Source organism: Pholcus phalangioides, unplaced genomic scaffold, assembly GCF_987345545.1.
Source record: "Pholcus phalangioides strain wild (caught in Gottingen) unplaced genomic scaffold, Ppha-v1.0 ptg000004l_1, whole genome shotgun sequence".
In the NCBI taxonomy this organism is placed as follows: domain Eukaryota; kingdom Metazoa; phylum Arthropoda; class Arachnida; order Araneae; family Pholcidae; genus Pholcus; species Pholcus phalangioides.
In genome coordinates, this window is record NW_028301597.1 from 3228916 (window position 1) to 3255325 (window position 26410).

The 26410-nt window shown below is 36.6% G+C and overlaps 3 protein-coding genes across 5 annotated transcripts in view; 1 reads left to right on the forward strand and 2 right to left on the reverse strand.

Annotated features, from left to right (window-relative positions):
- The window catches only part of LOC149086439 (cytochrome P450 302a1, mitochondrial-like), a 38301-nt gene extending 37197 nt beyond the window's left edge, over positions 1 to 1104 (reverse strand). The window contains exon 1 of the mRNA XM_089255551.1: positions 645 to 1104. The gene's annotated coding sequence lies outside the window, so the exon portion shown is untranslated. The remainder of the gene's footprint in view (positions 1 to 644) is intronic.
- Positions 1105 to 4856: 3752 nt separating this feature from the next.
- LOC149086440 (RNA-binding protein 1-like) lies at positions 4857 to 14147 on the forward strand. Of its 2 annotated transcripts, XR_016196079.1 has the most exons (6): positions 4869 to 5069; positions 7813 to 8023; positions 11604 to 11720; positions 12867 to 13370; positions 13799 to 13877; positions 13975 to 14147. XR_016196079.1 is itself a non-coding variant. In XM_089255554.1 (5 exons), exons 2-4 carry the CDS (start codon positions 7815 to 7817, stop codon positions 13851 to 13853), a joined length of 381 nt encoding a protein of 126 aa, XP_089111680.1. In that variant the 5' UTR covers positions 4857 to 5069; positions 7813 to 7814; the 3' UTR covers positions 13854 to 13877; positions 13975 to 14147. The 2 variants fall into 2 exon arrangements, 1 of the variants encoding a protein (XP_089111680.1); XM_089255554.1 differs by lacking the exon at positions 12867 to 13370 and having other exon boundaries at positions 4857 to 5069.
- A 2035-nt stretch (positions 14148 to 16182) lies between these two features.
- Positions 16183 to 26410, reverse strand: LOC149086441 (serine/arginine-rich splicing factor 7-like). 2 transcript variants are annotated; one of them, XR_016196076.1, is made up of 6 exons: positions 26332 to 26410; positions 20478 to 20705; positions 20221 to 20382; positions 19341 to 19695; positions 16790 to 16935; positions 16183 to 16347 (listed from the first exon to the last, which is right to left on the reverse strand). XR_016196076.1 is itself a non-coding variant. In XM_089255552.1 (5 exons), exons 2-4 carry the CDS (start codon positions 20690 to 20692, stop codon positions 16797 to 16799), a joined length of 516 nt encoding a protein of 171 aa, XP_089111678.1. In that variant the 5' UTR covers positions 20693 to 20705; positions 26332 to 26410; the 3' UTR covers positions 16183 to 16347; positions 16790 to 16796. The 2 variants fall into 2 exon arrangements, 1 of the variants encoding a protein (XP_089111678.1); XM_089255552.1 differs by lacking the exon at positions 19341 to 19695.

Sequence of the window (26410 nt, forward strand, 5' to 3'; positions counted from 1 at the left end):
CAGATGAGCAAAATCTTGGCCGTACTCATTATTTTTATAGGCTAGTCACACATGGACCCGAAAATATTATAAATATCCTATAAATATTATAGAAAAGCGAAAAACCCTACGATTGATTCCAAGGCCGAGATTACACTATGAAAGTTTGATAAAAGTGCTTTTATAAAATTTTAAAAATGCAGGCAATAAGACTATCTGTTGCATTTGCGCGAATATAACCGGTACGATTATTGATTGTAATTTCAGGTTTTATAAAAGAACTTTTATCAAACTTTTATAGTGTAATTTTGGCCTTGGGCTGGTATTACACTATAAAACTTTTGTAAAAGCGCTTTGATAAAACTTGAAAAATACAACCAATAAACTGATCGGTTGGATTAGCTTGAATGCAACCGATCAGCTTATTCGTGGTATTTTTCAAGTTTTATAAAAGAGCTTTTACCAAATTTTTATAGTGTAATCTCTGCCTAAGGCGAATTCTTATGAATACGCACGCATACTCAAATATTCAAAACCACTAGTCGATTGATTTTAGTTATTGGATCAATAAAATTCGTTCATGCTTCAATTAATTTGATAAAAAGGAACAATCGCATGGCAAGAACATCTGCAAAGATGCAATTTATAATAAAGTGAATACTTACTGCTGAGCAAGTAGACTTTAAAAATCTCACTAATCTCTCACTAACTGCGTTCTATACTCTCGTTCATTTCGTGAGATAAACAATAAATTGATGAAGCGAAATCCGACTGAAGGGGCTCAGCACCACGGACGCTGTGACGCACTCTGTGAATTGTATTCAAACATCCGGATGGAGTTGTTCGCGTTTAAAAAAAAGAAAAAGGGAGTGAAAAACGAGTTTTCGGTATAAAAAAAAAGTGTCCAGCCTAAAAATAGAAACCCTTGACAATTCTCGACACTCCATTATGTGAAAAAAGCATTCTCGAGTCCATTATGGGAAAAAAGCATTGCCATGTGAAAGTGACATTATCTGTTTGGTGTCCTCTAATGGGTTAATTTACGCACATTCGTATGAGGAATTCGTAGTTAACTACTCTCTGTACCTTCTTCCAACTTTATTTGTTTTTCCCAAGACAGAAACTAGTTTCGACCCTTATCTTGACAGGTCCTTGGTGCAGCAGAATAGTCTCTCTCAAGGTCGGTTGGGATATCGGAAAAATCTTCTCCTCTATCAAATGGTAGGCGATACGCTCTATTCATCCGAAATGGCAGGATCGAAATGAAGATCTTCGAAACTATTATTCCCCCATCGAGATGATTTCCGTTTGTTCTTTCCTGGGGGTATCGATATTGTGAGTAAAAAATAATAATCATATATAGTATTTTAAACCAGTGTTCTTCAACCTTTTAATGCTTGCGGACCGCTAAAATAAAGTGAGCTATTTCGCGGAACGACATTAAAGCCGGGTTTCCCTAGGAACAGGTTTTCTGTGCAACGTGAATCACCCAGCGTGACACGCCGTCCACTCACCAACAAGAAAAGTGGTTCGATTATTTTCGTACAGAACGCAACAAGCCTCCCGTCAGTGTTTTACGTCGGGCGTGATTGGCCGACTGTGTGTGTGCACGCGTGGCAAAACACAAACGCGTAGCGTGCTTATGTGCCGCTATGGTGGTCGAGTGGTCATAGTGACGGACTCGCATCGCGAGGACCCGGGTTCGAACCCCACCGTCACCATAGTGGTGGTCAGCTGAAGTTGGTTTTCTGTGGTTCTCAACTTCAAGGTGCGAATGCATATAATTCAATCATAACACATCACCCACTTCCCTTCTGAAATATAGATGGGAGCACTGACAAATCAAAACACAACACTACATATGCACTCAGACTGTTAGGTACCCTCACAGTTACACCTCCGACTGTGGTCTACCTAGTGTTACAACACACTAGGTAGTAAATCGCTCTTAAATGGTGATAGACCTGAGTTGTGCTCGGTTTGAAAGAAAAAGCGTGCTTATGTAAGACGTTTCTGTCGACGCGAAATGGTCCAATTCGGTTCATGCGGCGCAAAAAACATAATCCTAGGAAAACCCGGCTTAATAGAAGATATAATTTGTGAGCTCACGCGAAATAATAATAATAGGAGGGCACCGGACCAGAAGGGGAGTAAATTTCACACTGTAACCTCTCTTTCAACATTACAAAGGGGGTGCCAAAAGACGCACTTGCCTCGGCTGATCAAGCATCTAGTTTCAACCCCGCATTCAAAAAACTGAAAATTGAACTGTCGAATTAAAAAAAAATTATTTGCTACAATTCTGGAAGTAAAATCGGTTGTTGGTTCGAAAACCCCGGTATGCAGCATCAAAATTAACAATATATGATATGACGGCGCACAGTCACAGTCGATCCCGTTGATCCCGCTTATAATGTTCCTCCCGCTTGGAACGTTTTCCCGCTTAGTACGCCTCATGGCCATTTTAAGAAATTCATTGCGACCTCCAAGTCATATATGATAAACCCATGACCCTCGAGCCAAATGTGGCCCACCACCTCAAATCTAATTTTGTAAAAATGAACTATAAGCGGCACATTCACATATCACTTTAGTGACCCGCGGCACAGTTTCAGAACACTCAGTGGCACATTTAGAGATCCCTTAAGGTACATGTGGCACAGTTTTTTGAGCACTTAAGCGGCCTGCAATGCATTTCTACATCAAATAAGTTACCCGCGATAAATTTCCAGATTACTTAAGTGATCCACGGCATAATTACAAATCACTTGAGTGACGACGCGCGGCACAGTTCCAGAGCACTTAAGCGGCCCGCGACACATTTCTAGAGCGCTTGAGTGGCCCGCTACACATGTCAGTGGTACACAACACATTTTTTTCTAGAACGCTTGAGCGGCCTGGATACATTTCCAGATCACTTGAAGGATCCGCCGAACATTTTGAGATCACTAAAGTGGCTCTATAGAGGACTTATCAATAGGTAGAATGTTGGTTCAGTGCCCACAAACTAGGGAAAATTTTTTCTCGTTTTTGGCTCACCCAGTAAAGATACCATTAAGGATACTTCATATTTGTATAAAGGGTGATCGATGATACAAGGAACAATCAACGCCCCCTCCCCTTTTGTCATAAAAAGTCAGCAAATCAGAAACCCCCTACATCGATGCTGACGTAATACTTGAATGACCCCTAACCTTAATTTCTTTCATAACCTTGCCGCACGTTAGAAAACGTAAGAAGGGGAAAGAAAAAATAGAAGAAAAGGAAGGAAAAATATATATAAAAAAAAGGAAAAAAATAGTACAATATATATAAAAATATACATAGATAAGAGTATATTTTTCAGTCTCTTTTCACTCTTACTACTTTACAATAGAAAGATACATTGTATGTGTCGGTGATCGATTCTCTCCGATCGCGATTTCATGAGAAGTCAATTTTTGTATTGGAAATAATGTTAAGAAGAGTATATACCACAAAAAATCATATTTAATCGTATTTAATTTGTAGGCCAAGCTTTAATACCTTTTGTGAAGTTGGAGGCCACACTCGTGTCCACCTGAGCCAATATACGTTTCGAGGTTGGTATGGAGAATTGCGGCTCCTCCTCCGAACCAGATAATGGTCCAGAACTCTGTTTCAATGAAGAGATATAATAGAAGCAGTTGTGTGTGTGGTAAAAGAAGACCTGGGCCACGCTGGAAAATGTGCGCGTATGTGTTATGATCCCAACTGAAATATTTATATTTCTGTGTAATGCTTTTTTATAGTGCTGCCATCTGCCATCGATTTCTCTAACTATGAGTGAAATGTAATGATTAAATAATTACACCGTTGTAGGCCTGTTGTTCACTGCGGTGAAACTTTCTAACGGGGAGATAGGCTCGCATCACTACCTCCTATATACAGGAGGTAGTGCTCGCATTCGCTCCTCGCAAAAGTACACTCCAGCTGCATTGCCACTGGCAATGATCACCAAATGTTGGAGGCTAGAAGGCATATTGGAAGGCTGGTCGAAGAGAATGACGTGAACTAGATGTAAGTCATCAACAAGTGGGCGTGAGCGTGCGCCTTCATTTCGGACTTTACGAATCTGGTAAACACTTTTTTAAACGTGGTCCCGGGTTCGAACTCCACCATCGCCACAGTGGTACTCGGCTGAAGTTGGTTTTCTGTGGTTCCCAACTTCGAAGTTGCGATTGCAAACTGATCTCCCCATTAAAAAGTCTCGCCGAAGAGAGCAACAGGCCTACAACGGTAAAATCTTCAAACGTTACACTCCACTCATAGTTCGAAAAATACATGGTAGATGGCAGCATTATAACAAGCATTACACAGAAACAAGCTTCATATATGTTAGGCTCACAATATGGACACGCACATTCCAACGTGCATCAGTTAGTCAGAAGTTCCGCAGAGGAATATGGACGAGGTAGGCCTATATGTGTGGTTTAATAGTGATTCCCAAACTTCGATGAGCGAATACGAGCCGATCTTGCCGTTAAAAACGGCTCGCCACAGAGAGCATCAGACCCACATTGATACAAGTACTCAATCATTACACTTCATCTATAGTTTGAAAAAATAGATGGCAGATGGCAGCACCATAACAAGCATCACAGAGACAAACTTGAGAGAAAACGCACATTCCAACATGTACCAATTCGTTAGAAGTTCCGCAGAGGAACATGTACGAACTGCATGTATGGTTTAATATGATAGTATAAGTTTTTTATTTCCAACTTTTTCCTTCAACTTTTCGGTGACTTCAACAATAATCTGCTACTTTGCTTATTATTCACGATTGGCATCATTTTTGGTGATTATTGGCGAGTTTCCGAACGTATGTGGTGTCCCGTATTGTTCTCGAGAAAATATAGTCAGCAGCGTCACAAGCGATATAACAAGAGGAGTGTGGGTCCCTCTCAAATAAAGAAAAAGAGAGAATCCTCATTTGAAGTCATTTAAAGCGGAAGCGTCGTCGGCTATTTTGACGTTGATGTGAATAAATTAGTAGAAGATAATTACTTAAACTGATAATTGCCAATCAAAAATAGTGTTGGGCAGTTTACTCATCCTTGAAGAGTCCGGTGAGTATTTGTGATGTGTCTGAGAGATTTCGCTTCATAAAAAAATTTGCAGTATGACTGCGTATGCCATTGTACTCGTATTTACACATATTTAGTTTTGACATTTTAACAAATTTTTTTTTTTTTTTTTGTCGTTAGAGGATGTAGTTTTCGTTAGAAATAACAAATTAAAACTGTTTTTTTTGCTAGAAACTATACATAATTAGAAATACCACAATACATTGCCAATTAAATACAGAAGCGTATTTATGGTTTTGCCGCCTGTGGGCTATACGAATTTTGTCGCCCTGCTCCATATCCCTCTTGGACCCGACCCGTGCTTGTAAATGCACCCGTCTCTGTCACTCTCATGTTCGCTCACACACTGTTTTGGTCACTTACATTCTTGCACATGCTCTAGGGCAGCGTTCCTCAACCTATGGTGTGCAGGTAGTCTTCATAATTTAATTCTAACTGAAAAATTATTCAACAGTTATGATATTGATATCATTAATAACGGTATGGGCTCAAAAGAATACACTTTCATTTATCATCAAGGTAAATGTGATCCTAAATGTGAGATATCAATAAATTTTGCCAAAAAAACCCCAAGTGATTGCCTTAAATGCAATTCGATGATTACTACTGCTAAAATTGCTGAATGGTGGGGGGGGGGGGGGAAATACAGGATGGCAACAAATCTCGGTACATTCGGATGACCATATTTCATTGATAAAAATATGGTAAAGTGGGATTTTAAATAGCATAAAATACAAGGTATTCCCAATTGTGATAAAAAACATTGTCAGAAGTAGGCACAATCAATAATTGTTATTAAAATTGCTGAAAAAATGTTGAACCTGACATATAAACATTTCTCTGAGATAAATATATTTTTTACCCTAATTATCATGATTTTTATTTATATTATGAAAACACTTTGTATTCACGACTTCAGTAAATATTATGAATTAAAATAAACGGAAAAACAGGACAAATGTATGAAAATTGAAACAAACAAGATTACAGGAATGTCCCGTAATATGGGACACAAGTGGTCCGTCAATTTGTTTCAGACATTTTGCTGGTCCTTGGGTTGAGGAAACACTGCTCTAGGTCACTGTTTTGGTTGCTCACTATCTTGGTTCCCTTGCTCTATAGATCACTGTTGGTCATTCACACACATAATATTGTGGTCTCTCACTAAAACCTGGTCTTTTTTCCTGTAGGTCAACTCCTGTGTTCCTCCTACATTACGTGGGTCACTGTTTTGATCATTCATTGACCTAATCCTTCACTCTCTAGGTTACTCTTTTGGTCGCCTCACATGCTTGCACACTTTCTTGATTGTTCTTTTGGTCACTTTCATGCTCAAAGTCTCTAGATCACTCGTTTGGTTGGTCACTGACCTGGTCTCTCACTCTCTAGGTCACTCACTGACAAGTTCTTTGCTCTTTCATTCACTCATGTGCTTGCGAACCCTGTAAGTCATTGACATAGTCCATTGCTCTCTATGCAGAGGCAGACTTATGGTTTCACTGCTTGTGGGCTATAAAACGTTTTACCTCACTCTTCTTCCATTCTGATAAGTTTCTTTACCATTCATTTCTCAAATTTGCTGTCTTAAGATAATCCTTTAAGCCCGAGCTCGAACGATTGTGCGGATGGAATACTTAACTAACATTCATGTTTTAGGGCTATAGCCCCCCTTGTAAATACACATCTGGTCAAAGACGATTGTCATTCACTATAATTTACTGCTGATTATACAGGGTGGACCAGAAGTTTTGACTTGTTTTGGAAAAAAATATTTTTAAAAAAGTTGTTAAAGAGATACAAATGCAGCTTAAAGAATTTGGAAGAGGCGGCTTCAAAGTTTTTTTTTTTTTTACTTACAGCAGAATTTCGACATGCACACGCACACCTGTAATGCTGCTGAGAATTTCAAGCCTGTATTGTCAGAAAATAGGTATAAATTGTGTCAACAGCAGTTTACATATTTTAAGATCACTTAGTGACCCGCAGTGCAGTTCCACATCACTTAAGTGGTCTGCAGCACATTCTATGATCACTTGAGTGACACGCACACAGTTCCAGAGCACTCAAGTGGCCTGTCGCATATTTCCAGATGACTAAAGTGGCCTGTGGCACATTTTGATAGCAGTGGAATGACCTATACTTTACAAAAAGGTTAAGCATCCTTGTTGTATAGATTTGGTACAAGTCATACAGCAAAAATGGCTCCATGAGCAGGGTCGTCTTAGGAGGATCATTGGGCCCTGGGCCAAGTGGTTTTTCTGATGCTCTACCTGGGAAATTTTCAGAAATTTAACCCAGACCTCTATTTTGTGAGGCCCCCTTTTCCCCCCCTCTTGAGATTTCCGGCAGTCCCCATGTGTTAAAGCATCGCTGTCTGCAAGTCAATAAAAGTTAACTATTTGCTATAGACTATTACATCCGTCACTCTTTCCGCTAGAATGCCCTATTGTTCTTTCTGGGGGAGGGGGGGGGGGTGCAATTTATCGTCTTCATGATGAAAGATAAGCATCTTACCACTGCACATTCGGGTGGTACAACTACATAACTGGAAGAGGCTAAAGATAATTTCATGACTATCAAAAGAATGCTATAACCATACCTCCAAAAATATATTTATATTGTCGCCCCTTCGTTTGCAACATTTTTGATATATCAATGAGTATATTAAAATTTTCCAGACTGCTTTGTCACATCCAAGGGTGAATAAATATTTTTTATTTTATAGATATGTCAAGGTTCAGCGATTGGAATCTGGATTGCAAAGTGTACATTGGCAGCCTCGGTAGTAGAACTACGAAAGACGACATCGAGACAGCTTTCAGCAGATATGGACCATTGCGTAACGTTTGGATCGCTCGTAATCCTCCTGGATTTGCATTTGTGGAATTTGAAGATAGGCGAGATGCAGTTGAAGCTGTTCAGGAGCTAGATGGATCGTAAGCGATTATTCTTTCTTACATGGCTTATCAACAACACTTTCAATAATAATTAGAAATGAATTAGACAGACATTCTCCGATACTAAAAATCCATATTTATCTAATAAATTTATTTATTTATGCAATATTTATACAAAAATTGCCACGTTTTTAAGACAAATAAATTCAATTGGTTGAATGGTCAACCCGTTTCGGCTCTTCAATGGAGAGCTGTCATCAGGACCTCGTGGTCAGAATTCACACGAATGAGTCGTGGAGGGGTGATGTTTACGTCTGGTCGTCCGAAGAGTTCCCCTTTGTATTTGCTGCGTCCGAGTGGTCTTTGGATGTGAATTGGGGAGCCATCTGTTGCAGAGTGTTGAAAGTTTTGTCACGACTGAGACTTTCAACACTCTGCAACAGATGGCTCCCCAATTCGCATCCAAAGACCACTCGGACGCAACAAATACAAAGGCGAACTCTTTGGACGACCAGACGTGAACATCACCCCTCCACGACTCATTCGTGTGAATTCTGACCACGAGGTCCTGATGACGGCTCTCCATTGAAGAGCCGAAACTCGTCGACCATTTGAATTTATTTGTCTTAAAAACGTGGCAATTTTTGTGATAATTATGCAATATTGCCGGCCTTTCAAAGGCCTATACAAGAGGACTTGGTAGATTTACTTATAGATATTTAATAACATTTGACAAGAAAGAAATTGTGGGTAATTAACAATAGTGGAGATAAACAATATAAAAAGAGTACAGTGACACCCTGGGTAACAAAGATAATTCTTTCCAGAATCACATTCGTTACCCCAAATGAGATTTTTAAGATACCAAGGAGCGCTATAAAAGGACAAAAACTGATTAAATGAACAGCTTTATAATGGCTGTTATAAACAGCTATAATATGGATAAATGATAATTTACAGGAAGATATGATACTAGAGATCCGCAAAGCAGAATGTGCCGAAAACTTGACTTATGTTGCAGAACAATCTGAAAGAATTTTAATAAAAATGTGGAAAACACTGTCATGAGAATTTTTGCCATAGAACATTTGCAGTGGATGCAGTCAGCTGAGGGCTCATTGCAGAGCATTCTTCTTTGGGATTAGAAATCCCAGGTGACAATATAAAATTTTTGGAATTTATATCAACGTATCTATTAATAATGAAAATGGTAACTGTCCTGAAATAGACTCACTGATAGCCTACATAGGGTATAGTGGGCCATATCTTACGCTACTACCTTTAAGCAGTATATCAATTTATTTTTAAAATTTTTTTATGATTTCAGTTATTAAAACCTGGCAAACATACAAAACGCAAATTGTTAAAAAAAATTGTTGTACAGTGGATGCTATTTCAAGAATAGGTTCACGATATAATAAAATTTAAAATTTCAAAATATTGTGTTATTTGGAATTTTTAAAACCACTCTTATACCTCAAACTAGTATTTAATAGAATATAGTTTGATTGTCAAATGAAAATACTAAATTGCTAGTTTAAACATTATCTCAATTTTCTAATTTAAAATAAAGATCAGTAAAATGCAACATTTTTTCTCGTCTTTAAAAAATAGTTTGATCATTGCATTCTCACACGATGGGTTGAAAATTATGACTAGTAATTTACATAATTTATTTAGAAATGCATGCACATTCAAAAATATTCTTCTTCCTATATATTCATACATAAACTAGTGTTATTTAACGCTCTTGAAACTTAGGAACAAAAATGTAAATGGAAGTCGCATAATTTTAGAATGATTTTTTTTCTCATGTATTTCAATGTTCTCTTGTTGATCTTCAACCTTCCATAATTTATATCTCATTTGTAATTTTCTGGAATGATTCAAACAAATTCATTTCATTTCTAGTACATCAATTTACACTTCAAACCAGTATTTCTGTTGAAAATATCTATTTTTATAGCATGGTCCACTGTGTTCCAAACGTGGGACACATTTTTTTTTGGTTTACAAAATATTTTTTCATAAAAATACTATTGAGATTAATTTAATTAATTTTAATTATTAATATTTAAATTATTCATTTTAATTTAATTAATCAATGAGCCCTTTGGGAAAATTCATAGGAAATATAAGCAATTAAGAATGTTTTCAGATAGATTGGTTCATAAATTTTATAGAAAAAAAAAACTTTAAAAGTGGTCCACTGTGCCCCCCTTTTCCTAAGCTCTTGGAATGTCCAGGCTGTTCAGTTTGATGCAAAGTCTTGCACTGAAAGAATGTGTGCTCAGAAAACCTAGCCTCTCCCCTTTTTTTTCAGTGCATTTTCTATTAACTGAATTTTCATTTTAAGTGAAATGATTTAAACTTTCAGAAAGAAAAGTGGAAGTATACACACATGGAGAAAAATTCTAAGGTTGACATGACTTGATAAGGGCTTAAGTGAACGCAATCCCTTAATTATGATTGGAGCTAAAGTTCAGTTCACAATGTGACTATTATATCTCCGCACGTGCATCCATATCAATGAATGCTGCAATTAGCAGAGGAAGAAAAATCACAAAAAAGTTTAAGCCAAGCTGTTCGTTAGTCAAGGTATCGCTGTACTTCCAAAAATGAATGTTTCACATTGTTCTGCAAGGAGCCCTCAACTGACTGGAAATGTTCTGCGATAAAAATTCCCATAACAGTGTTTCCTTTATTTTTCTTAAAATTCTTCCCAGCTTGTTTTGCAACAATGCTGATTATTCTATGATGTACGTCACAGTTTTTGGCATATTCTGCTTCGGGGCACTGTACTATGTTGGTTTTACTCAGAAGCTGTTGTCACGTATGGATATGTTATAAGCCAAAACATTGTCGAATAATGGGCAATACTGCTATTCTGTAAGTAGATGTAAACTCGCATAATAGGAGTATCACTTATTATTTGGCATTTTTTTTGCTTACAGCATATCCATACTAGTATCAAACAGCTGTGATTTGACCATACATTTAATGGGCATGGCTTTCTTGCTGTGAAATCATTAAATTGATTGCGTTCAGTTTTTTTATTATGCTGATTTACTGATATGCAGGGCTACACAAATCTCAGGCACCACGTCGGGACTGACACCTACAATTTTTGATGATTGCTGAAGATAACAAGGATATTTTTTCTGATTTTGTATCTTTATTTTTCTCAGATTAATTGGTGTCTACCGGCATGGAAAGGTAGGTGCTCTAAGTCCCATAAGATTCATGGGAGGGAAAATAATCTGAAACTTTTTCATAGAAAAAATTTTTTTGGTGAAAAAAGTGTTTGGTTCTCTTAAGAAATTTATTGTGGGCTTATTTTTTTTATTTTTCAAGCTGTGGCAATATGTTTGCATCTTTTATTACATTGATAACAAAAATGTATCCCATGATTTATTACTGACTTTGGCTGCCGATTCCCTTTGAAACAGAAAACAGGATTTCCTTTGGAAGGAAGCAAAGAGCAAAGATCTTGTGAATAGGATAGTCTGAAAAATTTCAGCTCTTTGAATTATACAGAACCTTGAGGATCTATTGTGTTTATTTTGGTGTGTTCTAATTTCAATGTGATCAGGGTAATTTTTCACCATTTATATTTCAGGAGGTTGTGTGGTTCGCGAATCAGAGTGGAAATGTCTCATGGAAAAACTCGAAATGATAGAGGCTCCTCTCGTCGAGATGATTATGGTGGAAGGAGGAATGCATCGCCTCCATATCGGTAAGAATAGTCAAATATATAATTATTTTTTCACAAATATGTTTATTTTTAAACCTTTACCAATTTGTAATGTACGAATTTATGTAAATTTCTGTTAAAAACTTTAGAACAATATTGTAATTCTTCATGAAGTTGTAGAAAGAGAGGAGTCGGGATGGGAGGAAGAGAGGCAAAACAGTATTGAAAATTTTGTAGTAGAAAAAGCATTTATAATTTTAATAAAATGTATTTAAATTCAATACATTGATTGTGTATTAAAAAATAACAATGATTAAAGTACTTGTTGAATTTTTAACCAAGGGAGCATAAAAAAGCATAGCAATCAATATTTTCTTACATTACTTTTCTGAAATTGTTTAATTCCTGTGTTCACTAGTAATTGGTAACTGCATAGCTATCAACTTTGAAGGATGAGAAATAAAAATTGGGATTTTTGAAAAACAATGTAGAGATTTTCCATTAATAAAAGTAAAATTGCAGGTGAATTTTCCTTTTTGCAATAAATGTGACATCGCACAAGACATCGCCGACTTGCAATTAGGTTGTAGTTGAATATATGAATTTAGAAAGGATGGAATTAACTGCACTTTAGATGTTTTTCACTGTAAAAGGGATACTTGGCATTTTGAATATAAGTGTGAAGTATTCGTTTAAAGTGAGAAGTATTTGAATTATAGTTCCATGTATGAATTGGAAAGTATTTAAATTCAATATTACTTACTTTACTTAAAAAATATTACCCCATTTTTAATTATGTACATTTTCCACAAGCTATTCATGATTATTAAAATCTGTGAAGATCATGATTGAGATATATTCTATTTTTTTTTGCTAAATGTAGCTTTTAGTTTTAACAAAAGAAATGTTGAAAAAATATAACAAAACAAAATTATACTGATTTATATGACATATATATTAAGAATCATAATTATATTACAAAGCATAAGGGAGGTTATGTCAGAAAAGTCATGGGGTTTGATATGATGCTATAAGCCCTTATTTATTATTGATTGAACAGCCCTTTGATTATAGGGTCTTAACCAGAATATAGAAAATTCTAACTCTGTGATTACTTTAGGTAAGCATAGAGTTCTTATTTTCCAATCATTTGATTTACTTTGTGTTAATTTAACCTCAATGTTTCAGGATAAATCAACTCATTCATCAATGTGGGCTTGAAGTTGGCTTTGCATCTGCCTAACATCATTTTCTCGCAAGGTACCACGATAATAATGACCACTCAACAATACACCTATTTCATCGAATGCTGCTCAGCAGTAGATGCCATCTTCCATCTATTCTTCGGCTTCAAAACTTCCGCTCAAAAATTTTGACACCACCTATAAGTCACCACAGCGATAATAAGAAAATGTTCAGCACCCAGCATTTCATCGCTTCGTGCAACATGGGAGAAATCAAAACTGTCAAATGCAGTTTAAGCTCATCTCCTGGGAAGTACTAAAATCCTTCGGACGATTTTAAAACGGAATTTTCCCTACCACCACCACCTCCTCTTCCTTCTCCTGATCCTACTACTACTGCCACCAATATTTGCACCACCTTTAGTTCCAGTGTGCAAATTCTCAACGCCTATCAACTACTTCATCGAACGCTTCTTCATTGAATCCTCAAACCCTGCTAAGGCTAAAGGTTGAAACATTTTCTCCTTTATTTTACTACTTCCATATTTTGTTTTTATACTTTTTTTAATGGCGCCTTAATTTTCCTTTATATGCCACGTTATGGGAAGAAATATCAATTTTCAAAGAGAAAGGAAAAAAAAGTAGTGGCAGGACATTTTTATGAGTAGTCAAGCCATTGTTTTTTCTTCTCGGATATGCTGGGACAAATGAATCGTGTTTTTAATCATTTTGTAAAGATTAATCTAGGTAATACTTCATGGCTAACATTAATCTTGTTAGTATGAAAAATATATAGTGCGAGGATTTTTTGGATCACAGCTTTGAGCATTGCACTGTCTTGCTTTTTTCTCCTATGGTAAATCTTAAGCTGACAAAAGCATATTTCAGCCATATAGTTTAATCTCTTTAACAGTTGATTTTCTTTTTTTTGTATAGTCGGAGAAGGTATTCAAGGAGCAGAAGTCGTAGTCCAAGAGGATACAGGCGATGAACTGTTAATCATTCAAAGGATAAGGTAATAGGATTTTCATTTGATTATAAATTACAATGTTGAAATTATGGCTTTTTTGTACAAGAAAAGAATGAGATAAGTTTTAATTTTTTTTTTATAGATTCACGTGTTAGGAACAATGGAGAGGAATCTTCAGTACAGTATACATGTGTATATTTGGTCATGCCGGAACGGGAACAGTAGTATTACTTCATTTACAAAAACAATCATTTTTTTTTCATATTGGCACTGTTTTTAGTAATGTAATAAAAATTAGAAAACAGTTATAGACAATGTCAATTTGACTTTTTTATAAATCTGACTTGACATAAAATTTGCAACAATAGTTTTTTGTCGGTTTCTGGGAAAGTTGAGATATATGATAGTACATTGGTGTAAGAAATTAAGAGAATTTGCATATTTTATCGAATTTCATGAAAAGAACTGAACTGAATGTAAAACCACTGCTTCTAGACAAAAATGCAAATCTTGTACGTCAAATACGTAAGCGTACACGTGTGTGTAGGCGGAGCCAGTAGAGAAACAGGCTTTATAAGCTAAGACTCATTTCGTTCGCTAACACACCTCAGCGAATTTCTTGGTGTTATTTTGCAGCAATCGGTTGATTTCAAATTGTAACAGTAAAAATGAGTAACCACCAACATTTAGATGATGGAATGAGGTGGCGAGTTGTGGGGAGGGTAGAAGCAGGCCAATCTCAAGTCCAGATTTGTAGAGAGTTCAATTTAACGCCCAGCGTCGTGTGTAACTTATGGAAACAGTTCCAGGATCCATCGAGAGAAAGCCTGGGCAAGGTCATCTAAGAGCCACGACGGCCAGAGAAGATCGCCATTTGTCGATTATAGCGAGGCGTAACAGGAGTGCTACAGCTTCTCAGCTCTTTCGTGACTTGTATGCAGCCACAGGAACCAGTGTATCAAGGGTGACTGTTTCCAAAAGACTTCATGAGAGAGGGTTGTTTCAAGAAGACCTGCTGTTTGCGTCCCGCTCACTTCCTACGGACAGGAGAATCCGTTTATCATGGTGCAGAGAGCATAGAGATTGGATCAATGGGCGACCGTTCTCTTCACTGATGAGCCCCGGTTCTCGCCGTACGTTCATATGGAGAGAACCAGGGACCCACTACCTACCCTGCAATGTCCGCGAAATCAACCATTATGGCGGAGGAAGTTTAATGGTCTGGGCAGGCATCATGTTGGATGGCCGCACACCTCTCCATGTCTTTGAAAGAGGCACTGTGACAGGGATGAGGTCTTGGAGCCCTATGTTCGCCTTTTCAGGGGTGTAGTTGGCCCCGAGTTTATTTTAATGGACGATAACGCCACATAGAGCTCTTCTGCTCGACGATTTTCTAGAGAGTGAGGATATTCGCCGGATGGATTGGCCAGCCCGATCTCCAGACCATAACCCTATAGAGCATGTCTGAGACGGGCAATTGCAACCCCCCTCCAGGAACCAAAACAGTGTTGCTGAACAAGTGGGACCAATTGCCACAGGAAATGATAAACTGCCTTATTTCAAGTATGAAATCAAGCTGCGAGACCTGTATATCTGTAAGAGGGGCCATACCCCCTACTAACCCATTTTTTTGTTTATTCTGCAACCGCTGTTTCATACCTTCCGACTCCGAGTGTTACGCACGATCATGCGTGTATATTACACAATTATTGAATGGTTATTTGTTTTGTATCAATGTATGTACATATCAAATTTCATTAAAATCGGTACAGTAGTTCTAGAGATAATCGACCAAGTCTGCAAATTCTCTTAATTTCTTACACCAGTGTAGTTGTAAATTAATGAAACATTTTGTTTGTTGTAGCAGGAAGATTTTTGCTCTCAGATAATGAATTTTAAAAATCTCTGCTCCATCCCTTTTAGATCCTATATTCAGATAAGTTGATCTGCTCTATCTAATGAGCAAAATATATACAAAATAATAAAAAAAACTATTTTGGGGGAAGTCTGAGACACAGGAAAAAAAAAAAAACAAATTAGATGACACAAACTATCAAGATAAAAGGTAGGCAGGGCCAGTTTTTTTTTTTTGGTTCAAAGGATGTCTAATTTTTAAAAAAACAGGATAGAGAAAGGCAATTGGTTATAGTATACGGACACTCTTTGCACAAAGATGGCAGATAAAGGAGTCTGGAATTTCAAGCAGCACTAATGAGGACAAATTTGGTCTATATACTGTCAACACTCAATTTTAAGAACCTCCAATTTGCAAACTTTCCTTTGTCCCAAACAGTATACCGCAGAGCTAATGTTAAAATGGATTTTGTGCAATGGATCATTTATGTAAGAATTGGCGTGCAAGACATTTATTTAAAATACTAGTTACATAAGTAGAGTACACGAGCTTCCACAGACACTTGATGAATATGCTTTGAAAGAAACCTAGACGTGCAAGAACATGAAATCAACTGGCTCCAATCTACTTATGGCATCAGTAAAATGAATATATGGAAACCTAGAACAAAAATAATTGTGGGTTAATTATACATTATCCTATGTCAAAAGCATATTAAATGAAAAAGCATTTATAATAAAATATTGATATCAGATTGTTGGCATTTTTTAAAAAATATCCATTGATATACTAGCCAGTGAAAATTAAATCTGAAGAAAATGTAGTGGATGTGTTTTTTTTTTCCTCATTCGTGCTGTTACATTTAATGCACAAGCAGGGTTCACGCTGCCGATCGCCACTCCATCAAATCGTGACAAAATATTTCATTTGAATTCAAATCGCAAGTGTCCATTTGGCTTCTTAATCCAGTTTTGGAATTTGCATTTTCTGACTTATCAGTTTGGTTGCAACTTTTCCCATCTGATTATCAATTGTAACAATTTGGCTAAAGTCCGGGAAACCTTGTGCACAAGTTATATCAAACAATTGTCACATAAAATACCTCTGCTTTACTTGCTCCGGCTTCTGGAATGACTTCGACTTCCACTGCGGCTTCGGCTCACAGACCTACTGACTGACTTTGAACGGCTTCGACTTGCAGAGCGACCACGAGATCGTGACCTGGAACGACGACTTCTTCCTGGTGATCTGAAATAATAGATATATCAGGTGTAAGTTTCGTTTATCATATTTATAGGAATCCCTGATCAGGACAGTAAAGATTTCATATGGAAAATATTGATAATATATCCAACAAAGATATATTGGTTTGGCTACAGTGAAATATAAGAAAAAATCACTGTTGAATCAAAATTATTAAGCAGAGACTTGAATGTTTAGTTTCAATTTAAAAAAAAATCAATAAACAATGTACAATTTAAGATTTCTCAATAACATTTGTTGTGGCTATGCTAGGTAAAACTATAAAATTCTTCTCAAAAAATGTTACATAAAGCTTTTTGTGTGGTGGAAATGAGTTACTGTATTAAAGGATCTCAAAACATATGAGATTATACACAAGTGTAGATACAAGAACATTTGCAATAACATAACACTCCGGACATGTTCTATAGTCAGATCCATTTCTTTGAACACATAAGCATATATTGTGGCATTAAGATGAGCTCTCCAGATGAAATTCAATTCCTTTTTCTCTCTTAAATTGAAATTCTCTTTAGAATTGTAAAAAATACACAAATGTGTATCAGCATGTTCATAAAAAACAATGGTGGAAATTCGTTTACTCAGATGATCTTTTTCTTCATATTTTCAGCAAATCAATCTCCACAGCTACAATCCTGTTTGCTTAAATGACAAACAATGAGCAAAGATATGTTTTACTGCTGAGTTATTACATAATCAGGTCTTCTCTATATAATTAAATCCGAAAGTACTGCATGTTGTGAAAAGTGTCCACTTCTCAGTGATACCACAAAACCCTGCAAAACCAACTTCAAGTAGATTAATCCTATGAATAGCTGTCGGAAAATCTATTTCAATCGTTTCAGACACTGCTTCTACTCATTCCGTTTTCACCAAAAGAAATGCCTGGAAACTCCTAGTTAGTCATATACTCCTATAAGTGAGCTTTTCTTTTAGTCAAGATAGATGAACTTTCAAAACTGAATCATGTGTGCAGTGCTACCATGAAAGTTGATTATTACCATCAAAAAAATAAAAGACAACCACGTGTTTAATAATATAATCAACATGCATTCTATGAAATCTGAAGATTATGGGTTATATATATTTAAAGGAGGATCCATGTTAAAACAATTTAACTGTTAAGTTGCAATTTTTTTATTCATGGCATTCTTCCCCTTTATTACCTAGATTAATCTAGGTTTTAGTGTAAATGAATAATAACTAACTTCACTAACTAATGTCCATGACTTGAAGTCTTCTCTACTCAGATGGAATTCCTTCAGATAAGACACATAATACTTGGATGTTTAGTCAAAAGATATATTTTAAGTATCAGTAGATGTTCTAATTGTGACCATGTAGTCCGGATAAGTGAGCTGTCTATAAATATAGCCAAACAGCACATTTAACTTGATTAGCAAAATGCTAAAAGAAACAGCCTAACTTATAATTGGAAACAACATAGGAAGAACTTGTTGAAAAGTAATTCATTGATTCACTTTTCAAAGAGTTTTCTATGCATTTATGTGTTGCACATGCAAGAAAAATCAGAACTGTCGAATGTGAAAAGCCAAGTTGCAAGAACTATAGCCGTGATGTTATCTACAGAATTCTAAGCTGCTATCAACTGGAATAAAAACATTTTGTTGTGTTTGATGGTTTCCACTCAGTTTTTGAGAATATTTAAGTTTTCGTTTACTGTTCATGTGATACATGAAGTAAATATTAGTCTCCCACAACAGACTGTCATTACTTACCTTTATTTGTAAAAACTCTTCACTATGCTTTCAAAACATGCAACTTGTAATTAATTACAAGTTCTGCTTTGGGAAAAAATGTTTTATTTTCATTTATTAAATTTCAGGCACTTCACATGATAGAAATTAATTGTATCACAATTGCCACTGAAATAAGTTTCATCTATCTATAAGCCGTTCGATTTCTTTTTTTTTGGGGGGGGGAAGAGGCTTTTTGGACATTTTCTACTGTTTATTCATACAAATTTAAGCAAAGTAATTTTCACATTAAATTTCGGTCAATTTTAGATCAAGACCATCCTGAGCTTTATTCAACTGTTGAATGTAACAGGCTTTTTCATTCACATGTAAAACCTCACATTACAGCTGTAAATAGCAATGTATCTCCTTGTTTACAAAGTACATTCAGAATTTTTTTTTATAAAACCCAAAGAACTACTTGAAACTGAAATCAATTATTTTAAATTTAGTCTGTAGTTATATCATGAGAATATAAATTTTATCTTAAAAATTAAAATTATAGGGTGGATTTGATTATCAAATCACTAAAAATTTTGTACTTCAAAATGTGACATTGTTAAACTATCACTAAATATGGTTTTGATACATAATTTTCAAGGCCCATAATTATTTTCTTTCAAATGTTTATACCCTTGCTTGTGTTTTGAAAGCATGTGAAGGCAGACGCACCACTGACGTGGAAGACAATATCTCACGATAACTTCGTGCCAAAGTATAGCAGTAGCAAAGAAGTTCTTATTGACGAGATGTTCTTAAGGGTTGCTGCGATGCCTGATGGTGACTAGTTACTGATGACAGACGAGATGATATGCATGCAACCAAGCAGCTCAATATTGCTTGCTATTTTGTACTCTGACGAGGTGAGGGCGACCCCTGGACGATGTCGACCTCACGTCGATCTACTGAAGAATATCGTTATTTTGGTGTCAAAGAGCACAGCTTGAAGCGTTTCTATCCACAATTACGTGAATCACACAGTTTTACCCTAAAAGAACATGACGTAAAAATAATTATAATGCCTTTCATTACGGAAGGAAATTCAGAAAAGCTGTAAAAAGAAAAAAAGGGCAACATAAACTTAATTTCGGTACTTAGCAAGTACAACAAGCTTCGGTACAACAAGAAAAAACAATTGGTAGTTTTTACGGGTGGGAAAAATATTGGGGTTTCCCTAAAATTCCACACAATAACCCTCCAGAGTATTCTATAATTCAATACTGCGCATAAAGCTCTGCCGTGTCTAAAAAAGTTTTCAGTGCATTTGAACATCACTAGTGTCTAGAAACCAATTAATAAGATGTATAAATAAATAACATGCATCAATATGTTATGAAAATAGTTTTTGGAAAAAAACTAATTACAATATCACCAGGAATCCAAAACTATATAGAGTTAATGAAATTCCAGCAAACACCATAAAATGCAATTTATGCACTTTAGTCGTTATACACATCAATTGTAAAAAATGAAAAGCGCATGCATACAATAAATTAAGAAATGATAAACTTGCCTCCGGCTGACACGTTTGCAATCACGAGCATAATGCCCTTTTTCACCACAATCATAACATCTATCATCTGGATGAAAAGGACGCGGAGGTGGTCCACCACGGAAAGAGTTACGGGTTCTCCCAGTAGATAATTCAACTCTCACTCTTCTACCGCAAAGAAGCCTATGAACAATATACAAATACTTTAGCATGTACACAGAAACATGCTACAAAGACACCATGACATGTAAATCACAAAAATTATATTACCAACATACTTTCCATCCAGGGCTCGAACAGCATCCTTTGCATCACGGGAGTCTTCAAATTCAATGAAAGCAAATCCTGGTGGATTGCGAGCCACCCACACATTTCTTAGTGGCCCATAATAACTGAAAGCATCTTCAATATCATGCTTTGTTCCACTGTTTCCTAGGTCACCAACGTAGACTTTACAGTCAGCAGGGCAGCCACTGTCTCTGTATCTGGACATTGCTTTGCTCACTCTAAAAATGCATCGAAATTCTGATTAAAAATTTTTTATGATAATCATGACGATAAAACACAATACACTATATATAACCTCCATACCATCAATTATTTTCTTAAAATTCTTACAAATATTGTTCTGCGACATGTCATAGTTTTGGCATATTCCACTTTGGGATATATCATGGACCTTAAATGGGGAATACTATTCTTTGCAAAGAGTGACGGGAATCAACAAAAATTTACTAGAACTGTGAAAAATTTTATGCTGTGGATAAGAATACAGAGTCGGACATTTATTCGGTGTACAGCAGAACAAGAAATAACGTCACTTCTGTGTGTCCAATCTGAGAGCGCATGGGCATTGATGACAAGTGGATGTTCAAGAATTGATGAATTAAATTAGGATTCTGCCTAGCACAATTCTGTTCGCCCAGTGGTGCAACTAGCAAAATGAAGGTTGGAGGTCTGAATCCTGCACGGAAGTCTAGCTTTTTTCCCCTCTCCAGGGCTCCCACTCAAAAAATGAAAAAAAATAGGAAAATGCAAGACTAAAAAGTAGGATGCAGGGAGGGTAACCCCCTTAGACAACATAATAATAGCATAATGGGAAAAAATCCATAAAAAAAATTTCTTTTTGCAAAAAAAAAAAAAATTTAAATAAATTTTTTTTTTTAATTTTGAATTAACTTTTTTTTCCTCCTAGCACTATTTCAGTCAAGCCAAAACAAAATGACAAATGACTTGGTTACAAAACCAATTTTTAGCCAAAACAGTGAACTAGCAACCACAGATAATTCTTTGCTGTCTCTCCTCATATATATTACATTCTTTTTGGAGTCTTCCAAAGTGACGAGCATGTCAACTCTCTTCGACAAGGCACAGCAAATTTAGAAGACATACATTTTTTAGGAATGACGCACCTTCGAGACCGCTTTCAAAGGCACAATGCAAAAAATGTGTAAATTACAAGATCCGACGTATAGTCCTCCTACCACGAGATGAGATTTGGCTACGGCACGTCATGTCACGTCAAACGATTCTATTTTATCCTAGAAGGACATGCCAATTGTGAAAGCTTAATCACTGATAAACTTTTCTCGATGTGCAATCGTTTTACCAAAAAAAAAAAAGAATAAAATCATTCGACGTGACATGACGCAGCGAAAATTCATCTCGTGGTCAGAGGACTATATATAAGGCAAGGTGAACCAGATAGTTTTACTGCGTTGCTCATCATTTTTAAAATTTTTCTGTTTTGTTCACATTTTACTGTTCAATGCAAGTGTAATCATTTTTGACAAATGAAGCACTTCCATTTCTAGCTCTTTGCTGAGCATTGTAAATATTGTTTATGCCTGTTCATGCCTTAAAAATACAGAAGACAACTGAATGTTATTGGGTAGCATCAGAATCACCAAACCTAGAACAGGCCTATGTATCCAACTGCTTTGAAATGCAAACTGTTGTTTTACCTACTTGCACCATAATTTTGAATGATGAAAGTTACTGTCCAAAGAATAAATACAAAATTATTTTTCCATCCAGACAGAAGTTTTTAATGACTACTATACTTGTTGAACCCTCAAACTAAGCAAATGAAAAATTAATCAATCAAATGGTCCACATACCCCCCCCCCCCCCGCCTCTAAATTACCTTAAAAATGATAATTTCTGCTTTGGCAAAATCATTAATTGCATTCTCCAACATTTGTAATATTTGGCAATATATGAATAATTTCCTGCTCAATTAAAATCAATTACACAAATTTTGTCGATAGGATTTGGTAGAAAAGTAAGACAATAGTAGGACATTTTACCAAAAAGTAGGACAAGTGGGAGCCCTGCCTCTCTTACATCTTTGATTTTTTGGATTACCAATTTATTTTTGTATTTCACTTATATTCTAAGGTGGCACTAGGCATACAGTCGTTCCCAGAGTGCTCGCATGGGGGCGGGGTTGATTGGGCTCCAGCCCAGAATGATTTACATAATTTCCAATCTTTAATTCTATAAATTCACTATAGAGGAGTCCCAGCCTAGGTGCCCTGCTGCAGGTTGTGGGGACCTGGGACTATCAAATCTGCCATATATTCAATAAACAGCTGGTGTCTCAAAGATCTGGCAAAGTGGGGATGACACTACAAGTCTTTTGTCACACACTGAATAATTCCGCTCCCTGACAAAATTTTAGACAGCCCACAAAAGATCAGGCTCCACTCTTGCTTGTGAGGTTCCACCATATGCAGTCAAACCTCAGTTTAAAGCAGTTAATCATGGCCCCTAAGCTGTAATTATTTGCAGGGCCCCTCTATGTGAATTTATAAGGCCCCAGCTAGAGCTCTGTCAGCCCTACCTTTGTATGTGGGGGGGATGCATAGTCTTGATCTGCATCCTTCTGAATATAAACTTCTATTTAATGGACAAAGTCTGGTCCCCACTCTTATTGAGAGGTTTCACTGCCTGTATATAGACCCAAATTTCTTTCGAAAGAGAAAAATTGATATTTCAAGAGAATCGAGAGAGGATAAGTGATAGAACAATAGACTTATAACCACGTTACGATATAGGCCTATTCGATAGCTATCTCGGTAGGAGGAGCCACAAGCTATAGCTGCAAGTATTTATCTGTAAGGATGGTCAGTTGTAAGTAGTGGCACTGCTGTTGAGAGTTTCAAAAATTAGCAAAAACTGTACAATAAATTCAAGGAAAAATTTGATTACTATGTAACAGTATTGTGCAAATCATGCAACGGCGGAAAAAATAAATCAACTATAATTGTTAGTATCATCATAATCTATTTATATTTGTCCTTAGGGAATGTGCTAATACACTGTTGCACAGATTTACAGAAGTAGTGTTGGTGAGGGTATCGTCCCATGGGATTGGAAGCTTGCTGATGTGGTTCTGATATTTAAAACGAGTAGTAGAGAAACAGTGTCAAACTGTTGTCCAGTGAGTTTGATGAACTAACTCTCAAAAATTCTGGAAATTATTATCAAAAGGCAATGGGTGAAGTGGATAGGCGAAAATAACGTGTTGTCAGAAAACCAGCATGGGTTCAGGAAGAGTAATTGGGAAAAGTAAGAGTAAAATTGGGAAAATGATAAGTAACTAACCTCCTTTGCTTCTATTATCACGTCATTAAAACTTTGAGAAAAGGCAAAAACGTTGATGTTATTTTGATTTCTAAAAGGCATTGTATGGGTACAACATGAAAATTCTTACACAAGAGAGAGATCGGGACGCAAATTGTTAAATTGGACAGAATCGTGATTGTGAGATAGGTTATGGCAAACAGTTTTTGATTGGACAAGTGTGAAGAGTGGTTTCTGAAGAAAGTGTCTTTGGGTATATACTTTTTCACTTTTTATTGATATACTCCATCAGGGTACCGATGGGATTGTTAGCAAATTCACAGACGACATGAAGCTAATGGGGAAAATTGGGAATCCAAACTATAGGGAGCTGCTCCAGATGAACTTGAATATGATTGCAGCGTGACTTTCAGTTTGACAGGTGCATGGTAGTTCATTTTGGTTTGAACAACCTACGTTTCGCATATGCAACCAGGGCCACCGGTTTGGGAGTTCTTATTGTCGAGTGGCTATAGTTTTCTGAATATTGTTCAGCGGTGGTAAAAAAAGTGAATAGAATGCTCAGTTTCATTCTCTTCATTTTTAAACATTTTCAGTGTCTCTTCATGTTGTCCTAGTCATTCTTCCACTTTTCTGAGACAGTTCATCCAGCAGGATGCTGTTAGGTTTTGGAGACTGTACCTGCAGAGGAACATAGACTTGGTTGCGGAGATGAGCTACGCACCTTCTTGGGAACAGATGCAGTATGGTCCGCCACGACTTTGGCGACTTTTTTCTCGCGATAAGTCGCCAAGATCGTCATAATGCTTCTCTGGGTTGCCGTATTTTTTAACACTTTTCCGGTTTCGTTGGGTGATACTAGATGGCGCTAGCTTCGCCAAACAGGATTTTTCTTTTGTTCACCGCGTTTTTTCAAAAATTCTAAGCAGCCGTTGTTCCATTTCCAGCGCGTCTCTCTCTCTCTGATTATTATTCCTCCTTTCTGTAGCTTACGTCATTACGGATAATTATCTACTACTCAGGTTGTATCATACCGTTTTATTATTTCGTTGTATTTATTAGTTATTCATCCATTGCCATGCCTTCCATTTTATCGGTTTATTATTGAAAATGAACCTACAGAATTTTTCATGCCTGGATCCATTTATTTAAAAAAAAAGGGTCCGGGTTTTAGTTTTACTACATAGAATATTTATGCCAGGAATTCCTTATGCCCCAATCTTTTTATTATTAAAAAAATGGGCCAGGTGTAATTTTTTTTAACTGCTATTTTTTTCGATTTTTATGCTTGGTGGTTTCTATTATGTTTTGCACGCTGATGTTTTTTTTTCGGCGTCCGTAGTGTCTGACGGCATTGGCGACTCTTCGTTGGGCCATCAGACGTGTGGCGGACCATACGACAGCTGTTCCCCTTCTTGTTGTCACACAAAGCTTGAGTTCTGAAGAGGGACCTGATTTCTTGAATATGTGTACTTTGGAAGAATGCAGGTATCAGGGGGATGACCAAAATGCTTAACATTTTTCAGGATGCACCGTCAATCAACCGTTTTGACAAGGGGACACACTTTTTCTTAAAAGCCCCCTTGAAAAAGTCATTATGCAAAATAAGTACACATTTTTTTTGGGGCCTCCCCCATTTGGCTGCAAGCCCTGCTTACCTCAACCTATTTACGGGCTTGACCCGCATCGGAGGAGCAATTCCAGCTTGTGGTGTTGCAGGGAGTTTCCCCTAATATGGGCTGTTAATAAATGGAATAGAATTCACGACCCACTGAAGTAAGGTAGCACGATTCAAGCGTTTAAAAATAGATACAATATAAACATAGTGGGATAAATCGAGAAGCTATCCATACTTAGATGAGACAACCATAATCTATTTATGGGCAGAGTGTTATATTTTAATATAATTTTTTTCAGAAATATGCTTTTATATTGGGTTGATATATTTTAGTTATACATATCTGGCATCCACAATTTTATGGCCATCTTTTATTCAGCCATGTCTTTGATCATATCACCTGTGTAGCCTTTGCATTTGTATAATGAGGTTTCCACAGACATTTGTTATAGTGAAACACAAAAATATAAAATTTTAAAGAATTCAAGGTTGTCATTGGAAATGTGGGATGCTCAGACCCAATATTTCGATAGATAGCGGCAATTTTTTTTTTTTTTTTTTGGGGGGGGGGGGGGGTTCGGGCCCGTGGGCCGGATACAAGTTTATGCCTATGATGAGAGGATAGGGATAGGTTAATTACTCTCAGAGGAGGTATAGAGAAGCCTATATCCAAAGCTTATCAAGAATCTTTAATACGCTTTACCTATATCCCTCTATAGCTTCTCAAAATTTGTACTACGTAGTTAGTAGCCAACAGCACTTTTCCCCCCAATCACACAACCCCGTTATTGAAGTGATTGGACACGATGGCCCAAGCAAATCAATGAACTATTCATGAAATCTTAATTTTAAATAATTATAATTGAATTATAACGGGGGGGGGAAGAAATTGAACAATTCATTAATTTCAAAATATCCCTTCTCACCTAAAATGGCTCAAACGGGGGGGGAAAAGATGTTTGTTTTGTTATTGCTTTGTGTCAACGTCAAGCGTTGCCAGATTAT

Excerpts from the sequence above, each read along its gene's own strand:
- LOC149086441 (XM_089255552.1), bottom strand. The coding sequence starts at position 20,692 with ATGTCCAGATACAGAGACAGTGGCTGCCCTGCTGACTGTAAAGTCTAC. Across the intron at positions 20,383-20,477 it reads GTTCGAGCCCTGGATGGAAA|GCTTCTTTGCGGTAGAAGAG; the intron begins GTATGTTGGTAA and ends TATTGTTCATAG. Across the intron at positions 16,936-20,220 it reads TGCAAACGTGTCAGCCGGAG|ATCACCAGGAAGAAGTCGTC; the intron begins GCAAGTTTATCA and ends CTATTATTTCAG.
- LOC149086440 (XM_089255554.1), top strand. The coding sequence starts at position 7,815 with ATGTCAAGGTTCAGCGATTGGAATCTGGATTGCAAAGTGTACATTGGC. Across the intron at positions 8,024-11,603 it reads GTTCAGGAGCTAGATGGATC|GAGGTTGTGTGGTTCGCGAA; the intron begins GTAAGCGATTAT and ends TTTATATTTCAG. Across the intron at positions 11,721-13,798 it reads AATGCATCGCCTCCATATCG|TCGGAGAAGGTATTCAAGGA; the intron begins GTAAGAATAGTC and ends TTTTTTGTATAG.